We start from the raw sequence: 11625 nt of genomic DNA, 5'->3' as shown, positions 1-11625 counted from the left end.
TCCCTTTCTTTTTTATGTGAACATGAAATTGTGTTTTCTGGAGATAAATGAAATATTGGAAGGAATTTACACAGTTGCTGCTTGCCCCATATGGAATTGATCACATGCTGATTTATCTTTATGCGTGGGGAAATCAAAGAGGTAATCACAATACAAGTGGGGTGATTTAGGATTCTCTACTTCTACCTGGTATGGGCTGTCACTTCAGTACATTTATTTACTCAAGCGATTTCATTTTTGTTTGAGGATATTTTACAGGTAACCTTATTTCCATAGGGGATACAGAGATGTGTGGTACTATCCTGTATTCTTGCACAAACCTAATAGTACCCTTACCTGAAGAAGAAAAGCTCTATACTTAGAACAATCTACACTATGAAGCAATCTATGTTTTTTTTTTAAGGAACATATTATTACCATATATGTGTGAGTGCCATATATCAAAGGTTCCATATACTATCTCTGATATAGTAATTAGAGCTACATTATTTATTATTAATTACAATAACAATAATAAAAATTGTACTTTTTAAAGTACCTTTTTAAAGGGAGGAACGTGTCACATAGCAGCCCCAGCAAGAGACACATTGTTACATGTAATATGTTCCCTCTGTCTTATTTGCCCATGATCAAGGATGAAGTCATTATTGGGATCCATATATTGATTCTTACTTAGTATAATGGATATAATCTCGGAAGCGCTTGATAATAATGTTGTGCAGATATCTGAAGTGTAAAGGGTATCCAACATTTTAGGTAATCCAATAAGAAAAAAAACATACATCATGCAATGCAGAAAATGGTCCAGACACACTGAGAAAACCCAATAACTTTGACGGTTCCTTACACCGGTTACGGTATCTGAGGTCTCCCGCACATGCACAATTTGAAGAGCCATAATCATTGCAAACATTCTTGCAACTGCATCATCTGCTTGGGTTTTATTTTGGCAAGGAGAGAAGGGAGATAGAGCAGGGCCGTCTTAACATTTAACATTGGCGGGGGCCCCTGGGCAAAAGAATAATGCCCCCCACATACCTATTTGCAGTGGGGTCTGGGCAGCACCGGCTGGGAGCTTGTAGCGCTGCGCTATTTGCCGGGCGGGAAGCGCTGCTGATTTTGAAAAGACTGTCCGGATGCTGAGAGAATTCAGCCAATCAGCGTCCGGACAGTCCATCCCGCCACCCAGCAAATAGCGCTACAAGCTTCCAGCTGCTGCTGCCCGTGAGAATTCAGCCAATCAGCATTCGACCAGTCTTTTTAAAATCAGCTTCCCGCCCTGTCGCCTGGCAAATAGCGCATCGCTACAAGCTTCCGGCCACCACTGCCCGCCCTTGTAGCAACTCCCCGGGGCAGTACCGTCTAAAGTGCACATTACTCTGAAATATCATGACCTGTTTAAGAAATTTATGTACCTATGAGTATGAATCATATATTCCTCAAATTCCAACTGACCAATGATGCCCAATACAAGTGAGAGCTACAGGCATAGGAGAGAAGCAGGTCCAGTAAGCCAGAAGTAGAGATAGCATAAAGTTTATGTTTTACAATACACTCCAATAGACAAGGCCTCTATGTTTGGGTCTAATAGTTCCCCATGCTGCACGACACTAAAGGTGGCCATACTCATGCAGATTTATCTTCAGATCTGGCTGGTTAGAACAAAAACATGGTTATGGATGAGAGCAATGACAATTGACCATTTGCTTGGAAATGCTGGAAAACTGACAAACTGTCACTCATCCATAACCGTGTTTTTGTTCCAACCAGCCAGATCTGAAGATAAATCTTACTAGTGTATGGGCACCTTAACAATATATTAAATCCTGTTATGGAGGTGACCAGGGGGCATACCCACAAAAACACTGGGTGCCCAGGAATGCAGGTGAACATCTCCCTGCTAAGGGGCGAACGGCTGATATCACAGGACGTCAGCCGCCCGCCCAGTTCTCGGACCAGACGCCACAAGTCTAAGTCGGCTGAGACTGACTTAGATTTCCGAAGAGGGTAAAAATCATTAGATGGTCAGCGACCATCGAATGATTTCAGACCCGTGTGCTACCCTGCAAATTAATGTATATGCAAAACATCCATTCGCAGTGCGGTGGGTATATTTGCTGGATGGTGTGGGTGGGCATTCGCACACCTGGCGAGCAGCGTTAGAAGGCTTGCTAAGCAGCGAACTACCCCTGCTTAGCGAGCCAACCAGAATGACCACCAATATGTGATGCAAACCATAGAAAGGCAGTATAGAAAATGTAGTAGAGGAATTTGGCTATGAACCTGAGAGCTGCCTTAACATTGGAAACGAGTACTGAACCATATACAAAAGATATATAATAGGAATGAGAAAAATGAAAATAACAAAAACAATACTACTTTCAGAAAAATCATGTTTTGCATTGTCAATGTTTCATAAAACATCATAACCCATTATCTCAGAAACATTACTTTGATATTTTACAAATTAGAACTGTTACCCTACAATGTACTTTTAAATATCATTTAATACTACATGTCAGTATTGATCAAATATTATTTTCTACAGCTCTTTCAGATGATAACAAATATATTTGCGAAAAAAAACAAAAACGTCTACAACATTTAAACACTGGCCCAGCAAAGTCAATTTAAAATGTGTGGTCTTCTTTTGTGGATTCTCTGCATAAATCTTAGTAAATACAATACATCTATAGGGATAGACTACGGTACAGGTCTGTAAAGGTTGCATTATCTTTATATGTGACATAAGGTGCATAGGGGAAGCTTTTTCAAAGCTTGGAAAGAGATAAATTGGAGAAAGATAAACTATCATCCAATCAGCTTCTTTATTTTACAGGCTGTGTTTGAAAGATGAGCTAGGAGCTGATTGGATGATACATTACCCATCTCTGCTTTATCTCCTTCCAGGATTTGGTAATGTTCTCCCTTATTGTTTTGAGTGACATGCTGCCATATCTGTGCAGTATCATTATTTTTCAAAGAGCAGGATTGTTGGTCTAAAAAACATTGTCTAAGCAATAAACATATTTGTTCGTTTTGTTCAAATAATAAAAATTCTACAAAAATATAATGTTATATAATATTTACATAAACACTCTGAATTGCTAGGACATATACACACACACCTATAATGTATGTTCTGTGTTTCATAGGGAAGCCATTTGAGTCAAAGACAGTTTAAAAAGCTGTGCGTGATTGGATAGTTCTGTGACCCGGTCCACCATTTCCTGCAACGAGGCAGAGCTTGGATAGTTCAAGGCAGCCATTTTAGTGGCCATTACAATATTTTTAAGTAGTTCACACAATTGGTTACTAGAATTCATCAGTCTGTGGCAGATTTCCTTTGTAGAAACTTGTCTTGACAAAGTGTCTCCGATAAACACCAGTTTGTGGGCACTTAAAATGACAAATTTACTGTGAGCAACGAAAATCCTGGGAGGCTGGGCAGTGCTCATACAACTGAAGAAGGCATCAATGGAGTTTAGAAGGGAGATGAAGATTGTCTCACACTGATCAGAGTAGAAAGAGAGTAGCTGCTTATCTTGAGGAGTCAGGGTACTGTTTTCAGCAGGAACACTATGAGGTGACTTCCACTTTGAGATATCATTTTCCATTGGTGTGGTAATCTCTTGCTCCAGCTGCTGGAACTGACTCAGCTGCAAAACAGATAATGAAAAACATGATCTCTTTAAGCATCTCTAAAAATAGACGTAGCTAAAAAAAAGAAAAAAGTTTAATATATAAAAAAACTAAAAGAAAGAAAAGAAAAAAAAAATACCTGGTGCTGTTCCAGTTGTGGTTTTCCATGCTTGATGATGTTTTCCTTTTCTAAAAGTTCTCTCTGATGACGTTCAAATTCTTCTTTCCCCTGCAAAGTCCACAGATTTAAAGATCAGAGTGATTATGCAGTGGAAATAGTAAATCATATACAAATACCAGTGAGGTCATCCTTATATATATAGAATCTGCAAAACTGGGCAAAGTAGAAAGGGAGAGGAGTGGTTCACTTCTTATCCTGCTTGTGCATAAATGGGAAATTCTGACACATGGCGGGTTATAATGAATACAAGAATTTTACTTAGCATTATGTCTGCCAATAAAAACACATATTCAGGTCTTATAGACCATGTGTTGCTTCTATGTATGTGCTAAATGCAGTTACACAACTATAGAACCCGAATGGGGCAGATGTATTAAACCTTAACAGAGAAAACCGCAAGGGTGAGAAATGTCCAGCCAATCTCCTGTTACCTGTCATTTTTTTTTAAACAAAGCTTGTAACATGGCAGGTAGGAGCTGATTGGCTGGATGTTTCTCACTCTCTCATTCTTGTGTTTAACTCTTTTTAAGGCTTACTACATCTGCCCATTGTGAGATAATCATTGTGTTTCTGTTGCTTGTGTCCCATAAAGTCATCATTCTGAGTTACAAAACTCAGCCCAGAATTTTTGTTCCATAAATACGTTCCCAACCTCAACTAACATAACTGCAGGATTTCCCAAACTTAAGGCGTGCACACATTAGACAATATTAAACAGTATACAAGATAACGGCCATCATTAACGATGCATGCACCCACCCACAGGTCATTAGTGAGCCCCTCTGTTGCCTCTATATGCAGTTTGATCCTGACTATATCATCAATGACAGCTATACTCCTGGATGTGGCCACTGAAGATATCTTTGAAGATTTATTTTGCAAAATCTTTCAGTTTTCTCAAAATCTAATGTTTGTTAGTGAGCTCCAGGTCATCTAATGTGTACCCAGCTTCACTCTGGCTTGCATCTCCAGGTTAAGTTTACTTCAGTGCTCAAACCCTGGAGGCTCTCACTTAATTAGCAAAGATACCGAGCAAGGCACAATTAAATTTTTTCTAGTTGGGGAGGGGGGACGGGGGCACTAGTGGCTGTAGTTGTTTTTCCTGAAGTTACTCAGTTTTTCTCAGAGTTCAAGGCAAATTCAGGGGTGGGAAAGGGCATAGAGGCCAATCACAAGCTTGTGTGATCAATCCATCAATTTACGCACCCACATCTACAGCCATTAAATAATTGTTACAGTTAATTTACCATTTCTTTATAAAAGAAACAGCTTTGCCTGGCGATAAATGGGGCCCAGGTTAGGGTATGAGGAGCTACACATTTTGTGATGGTGCAGCTTTAAGACAAGTACATATTCCAAGAAGTAACAAGCATTCATTGATATAATAAATTCTAACAGTTTATGGACCAGGTAAGTCTGTACATGTATTGGTAAGCTTTCATGTGTATGTCAACTCTTAATATTGCTGCTCTATACAAATGTAGTCTGTTTAAAGACAATCAGTGGCCTCTTGGTAAGTTCAAGGCCCACTTATGAGGCCTGCATCCTACTTTACATTATTTAATGCACAAGACATTCCAATCACTACAGGATGTATTATATAGTTACCTGTAAATGGACATAATCATAGTCATCCATCCAACTTCTCATTGAACCATCCCGACTCTTGTAATTAGGAAGATGGTCTTTTACTATTTGTGACGATGATTGAATATTATTTTGTGGTATAATCTGAGCACTGTTCATAGAATCTGAAGGTCCATTATTATGGATGTTAGCGGTAGCTTGCTTAAATAAATGTTCTGCATTAACACTGACAGTGGTGGTTAGCTGTTTAGCATCGTCTACGATTGTCCTAGCTACCATAACAAACCGTTCCAGGCTGTCACACTTGCTGGCGGCTTTATTGTAAGCAAGAACATTGAGTGCCCAGTTGCAGTTGCGGAGATCCTGACTGGTCTGGGCTAAGATCTGATGAGAATCATCCAGTCTCTGCAACTCCCTTTTCATTTTATTATAAAGACCCAGCTCTGGCACACAAGATGCATTGCTTGTAGCCCCTTTAGAGAACTGGAGAAACTCAAACAGAGATTGCTGTACTTTGTCTACAGCAGAATGAATTTCATTAACATGTCTCTCCATGTAAACATGTGAGCGCCATTCGGCATTGACAAAAGTCAATAATTTAGAAACAGATATTTCCACCGTTTGCTGAAGTCTCAACAGTAATTCTATGGCAGAATCTGGGTCCATTTGGAGTTTTTTGCCCTGAGAGGGTGAGGATGCCACAGAGGATTCTTTGGAAGTTGTGGATGATGTAGACATGTTGCTTCTAGTGCTTCCAGTACTAGAAAATGACAATCTGTTTACACCTTCAGTTACATCCTGCATTCCTTTACAGTCCTGCTGTACCTGTGGAGGGAAATCATAAATGCCTTCCTGGTCCTCTGATACAAAGCCCTCTGTCTCCCCAGAGATGTGAGCTCCCCGCGGAAAGTCGTAATCATCTGATGATGGGTGACTTTGTTGGTTACGAGGGAAATCATATAAATTGGGTTTTCTTGAAGTAACATCTGAATGAAACTGGTTCACTCCGTTCATTTTCCTGCACTGTTCTTGACAGGCTTTAGAACTCGGTGGCAGAGTGTCATAAGTTTCCTCAGGAGACTGTTTTGTTGGTTGAGGAAAGTCATATGCTTTATCCTTAGTAGACGGTAATATGTTATATATCTACAAATACAAGTGTAACACAAATATGTCATTTACTGTAATTGATGTCTTATATTAGTATCACATATCTCAAGTACAAAGTTGAGGCCTTGCATATTCTGAACTAGGTATATTATCAATATTATTCTTGCCAGTGCCGGATTGATCACACATCAGGGGCCCCTACACCGACACTGTGATTGTGGCAGGTGGGTGTCAGGCAGCGGGGTCGGGCAGGAGTTCCATGCGGCAATTGGGCACTGCAGTCAGCGGCGGGGTCCCTGCGGCCGATTGGAAATCAGCGGCGGGGTCCCTGTGGCAGATGGGAACTAGTAGCGCTAATATTTCCCATCTGCTGCAGGGACCCCACCGCTGACTGCCCATCCACCTTAGGGACTCCGCTGCCTCCCCACTGCTGCCTGGATCTCTGCTGCCCACATTCAGGTATCCAGGGAGGGTGCCCAGCAATTTTGTTGTCAAGAGCCCCCATAGACCTTAATCCGGCCCTGAATCTTGCTTTATATTATACAGCACTGTCCAGAGAATCTTTATTTACTCACATCAGTCGCTGCCGAAGTGCAGCTTACACACTATTTTTTTTTACCACAGCTACAGAACCGCAACCATACACATGTACATTATTTACTCTGAAGGGAATTCAGAAACTCAAGCATATTTAGGGAAAACATACAAACTCCACACATGCAGCACGATGGATTGATTTTAACCCAAAGCCTCCGGACAATATCTTGAGAAAAGTTTTTATTGAAGCCCCTTACAAAAAATAAAATAAAAACCCAAACACATTTATTCAGGCAGTGATAATTACCCCTTGTGAAGGAGGAACATCATAAATCCCTTGTTCCCTGGATGGACTGAAATACATGCTATTTTTTGCAACCGGTGGAACGTCATAAACCTAGAAAGAATAAAAATGGAATGTTTTATTTTATTATTCTATATGTTGCACAGTATGCAAGTAAAATACCACATTGGTCAATTCTTGCTTTCTTGCTTCTGCTGGAGCAGGTAAGACGTATAATAAATATACTGTCTCATTGCAGAGTTCCTTTTAATTTAATTAATACTGACGCTCTATATTAGTGTCATGCAAGTAAGCACAGGACAATTGTATTACAGTAATTTTATGCAAATCTATTAGACAGGCAAGATTCAGAGTTCAATGCAAATTGGCTACAATAGCATCCATACTGCACGTGCAGAACTTCTAAGGGACTGCACGTCCCTAGCCATACACTGGCCTAAATAGCCACCTTCATCATCACAGCACAATATTTTCTATCCTCTATTTATATGGTGCCACAAGTGGTACAGTATGTGCCAGTGCCTCATTGCAGAGTAGTCCTTGGTACAAGAGATGGATCTAATTTCAGACCGTTCTCATTGCAAGCACCATGAAACATAAGCCATAGTTAGGCTAATAGTACTGAGAGCATGTAACCCTATGTACAATTACCCTGCTCTACAGTCACAAGTGGGGATGAGAGTAGGGGCCTATTTCAGTCAGGATGACATAGGAAAAGCTGCTTGCATCAGCTTATCATATGCGATCCTTAAGCAATGCAAATGCAAGAAGTGGTGCTGTTGCGATTGCATTAAAATAAATTTAAGCGGAACATTACGACTGATCTGCAACTGCAGCTTTAGTAAGTCTAACCTTACTCAGACTGCCTGTTGCTGGGTGGTTAGTGAAGCCAAGAAACTGCTCCCTTGGTTTTGTCATTACCGAAAATGGGGAGCGATGCCCAAGTTTCTTGAAATGATGGCCCCATCCATCCCCATGAATGCCTCTGCTTGTGAATTGGCAGATGGGGCTTGCTATTTTGCCATGCAAGCACATGACTGGTCTTGCACATGCGCAGGACTACACCATCCGCGAAGTGAGGGTTGGATCGCATGCTGTGAAAAGTATGGACTTTTGAGGAGCTCAGCATCAGCCCACCTGTGAGCGACTTTTCCACTCTGACACTTGTTCCAAGACACCTGTGGCATCTGTTTTTATTACTTACAATGGTCAAAAGCAATTCTTAGGGATTTATTGTGCACTTACCCCCTGAGGTCGAGCAGGAAGGATATCATAGACATTTGTCTGCCACTTGGGAGAAGATTCATAACTGTAACCTTGACCTATCCTATTTGGGGTCATGACCTACAATTTGAAAAAAAAAAAAAAATTAATACTTAATATGAAAACAAACCTGCTCATACAAAATAGTATAAAGCAGACATAAATGCCTACTTTACTTTTGGAGAGAACATTGGTATACACACCTGGCATAATTCTTACATAATATAATCTGTCTATGCATGGACAATGTTATTGTCAAACCCTACATTTGCATTTACCATGGAAAAGCCAATTAAAACACACCTATCTGTATCCATTCACTTCAAATTTTGAAGAGCCAATGGTAATCTGTTTCCTTGCTGCGGATTAATTGCAGATTTCAGTGTAATAACCGCTGGAATACGTTTAATAGCATCATGAAAAGTTAGCCAATCAGGAATAGCCATGGTCGACATGGCTAACGTCGACAGGGTTGGAAGCTCCACATAAGCATTAAGTCGACAATGTCAAGGTCGACATGAGTTATTCACAATTTTGTCCCAAATGTCAACATAGTCACGGTCAAAGTGTACTGCGTCCCCTCGCTGGCCACACCACACTATTCTATTCTCCCGCCAAGCCTTCGTGGATTGCAGGGCATGAATTACCGCCTGTCAGCACATATTGGCTCAAAAAAAGGGGGAAAAGCTCATGTCAACTTTGCCATTGTCGACCTAATGCTTGCGTTGACCGATTTCAGGTGTTGACCAAGGTCTGTCGACCTTCAGGGGACAACCTAAATAGGGTCTACCTAATGACTGAATACCACAAGTCTATTATGATCATAGAAGAATCAGTACAGTGAGAACATAACAAAATTATAATTTAATTGCATGTGATTTGGGCAATAGACTTTAGGTTATACCCATTGTGAGTAACTAATTATAACTTATTTCCTCAGGGTTTTGGCCAATTATGTGTTCTTTTTCTGTAAATGGCAGAAATTCAGAGCAGCGGTGATAGTCTCTGCTGCAGAGATGTCACTGGCTCCTAGGGCAACATTGTAATTCTTGTTTAGCTCCTAAAATAGCTGTCAGCGATATGTACATGAATATACAGTGAAACAGCAACACTGTGCATTTTACACAAGTAGACAAACATTATAATAATAATAATAATAATAATAATAATAAAAAAAAACAAAAAAACTGTTTTTAAATGCATCTGGCGCGGTTTTATTCACTAGTTCTATGTGGGATGACAATCATTTCTCAGGAATGGAGAATATTTATTTCATTGTGAACTCCTCCACATTCAGGGACATTCCAGCAAAAGAAAAAAAAAAGTCCATTCTTATTGGTACATGCTGATCCTCTCGGAATGTTCTTCCTGACCTATATGTTAATGAACTTCAAGCTATTTTATTTATTTAGTTTTCAACTAGATTCCTGCAGTCATTTAGAGGAACACAACAGTGAATTCCAATCTTAGAATTCCTCGCTAGTTTGTGCAATAAGCTGGAGAGCACACTGAACTGTGGGCTATAACCCAAACATTCAAGCAATGGTTTGCAAGCCTGCATTATTCCTGTCAGAGAAGGTTCAATTACCTCCTAGTTTGCATGGCCTATTTCGGTTTCAGTCAAGCATAATATGAGATAGACCAAATGTGACAGATATGTATACGTGTTTCTAATCACAGCTTGTGAGACAAATAGCAGTGACTACTGAGGAAGCATTTCAAGCAAGCGTTACACTTCTAATTAGGTACAAAATAATCATAAAAATTGTTTAAAAAAAAAATCTAGAATAATTATTCCCTTAATTTGCAGCATTATACCTAAAACATACCCGCATAAACATGATCCCAGCCTTTACCAACACAACCTAGTCATAACCTGTATGCTGCTGTGTTCCTAACAGTGGGGCAGATGTATTATAGCGACGCTTATCACACTGCTATAATACATCCTGCTTCACCTCACTAGCGAGGCGAAGCAGGAAGGGACATCGACAAGATGTATTAACATCTTATCTGCCGAAGCGGGGGAGCGCTTACTCCCCCTCCGGCGATGTCCCCTCCTGGAGATAGCGCATCAGTTTACACTAATGCGCTGGCTCCTGTCCCCCGGCGATGCTGACCGTTCATACATTCGACCTGCTATCATTTAGCTAGCAGCGCTGATATGGACAGGGGCGCTGTCCTTTACCACACGCTGACTCCATCATACATGGGGAGAAGCTGTATCAGTGCACATAACGTGCGCTGATACCCCTTCTCCCCCATAACGATCTTTCATACATCTGCCCCAGTGACTGTTAGCAGAGGTGTAAAAGTAGGGGGCAACATGGGTAAGATAGTTACAGTGCTGACTGGCTGCCTTCCTTGTCTTTACTGTACTATTCTCAAAAATAAAACAAAAAACATACGGAAATCCAAAGCTTTAAATACATCTAGAATATAATTATCTAACACCTGTTATGTAAATAAAGATGCCAAACTATCGCTTTATTGCTCTATTTTACCCACATTGCAACATGTATAATTACTTTTATCATCTATATATATATATATATATATATATATATATGTCTAGTGTCCGTGTGTCTAGGAAACACTGCCATCTGTTGGCAGCGAGTGAAACTACCTCTCTTTCTCTCACACATGCACACAGAGGCAAGTGATTGTTCAAGTTTGTACAAGGTAGCAGACTAGCTTTCGAAGCATTAGCTTCGAGCAGGGTTTACTAGTCAATTATACATTTCTTCTAAAGGTTGTTACAATATTTTAATTAGTTAGCGATGTGTTTCCTCAATTCATTCCACAGTGCTTAAATTCAGGTTCCAGTTAGACTATAAAATGTAGAAGACATTGAAGCACTGTGTAGTAATTGTTCTCCCACTGTTTCTTAAGAGCTCTCTATGTAAAGCAGGCTTTGTACAATGTCAATGCATCAATAGTGAAAGGCAAGAAAGAAAAAGCACAAGGTCAGAAGCAGTAAAAAAAAAATGAACCTCAGATCAAA

At 40.2% G+C, this 11625-nt stretch overlaps 1 protein-coding gene across 2 annotated transcripts in view; it reads right to left on the bottom strand.

Annotated features, from left to right (window-relative positions):
* Positions 1 to 2489: 2489 nt before the first annotated feature.
* NEDD9 (neural precursor cell expressed, developmentally down-regulated 9) overlaps positions 2490 to 11625 on the bottom strand; it is a 48979-nt gene continuing 39843 nt past the window's right edge. For both annotated transcript variants that reach the window (XM_083187918.1, XM_083187917.1), the window contains exons 3-7: positions 8604 to 8702; positions 7362 to 7451; positions 5432 to 6553; positions 3782 to 3871; positions 2490 to 3659 (exon numbers count right to left, since the gene is read on the bottom strand). In XM_083187918.1, the coding sequence (XP_083044044.1) occupies positions 3150 to 3659; positions 3782 to 3871; positions 5432 to 6553; positions 7362 to 7451; positions 8604 to 8702 (1911 nt within the window). In that variant the 3' untranslated portion in view covers positions 2490 to 3149. The remainder of the gene's footprint in view (positions 3660 to 3781; positions 3872 to 5431; positions 6554 to 7361; positions 7452 to 8603; positions 8703 to 11625) is intronic.

Source organism: Crinia signifera, chromosome 5 (assembly GCF_055691185.1).
Source record: "Crinia signifera chromosome 5, ASM5569118v1, whole genome shotgun sequence".
Taxonomy (NCBI): Eukaryota; Metazoa; Chordata; class Amphibia; order Anura; family Myobatrachidae; genus Crinia; species Crinia signifera.
This window is presented reverse-complemented; position numbering and strand designations above follow the sequence as displayed.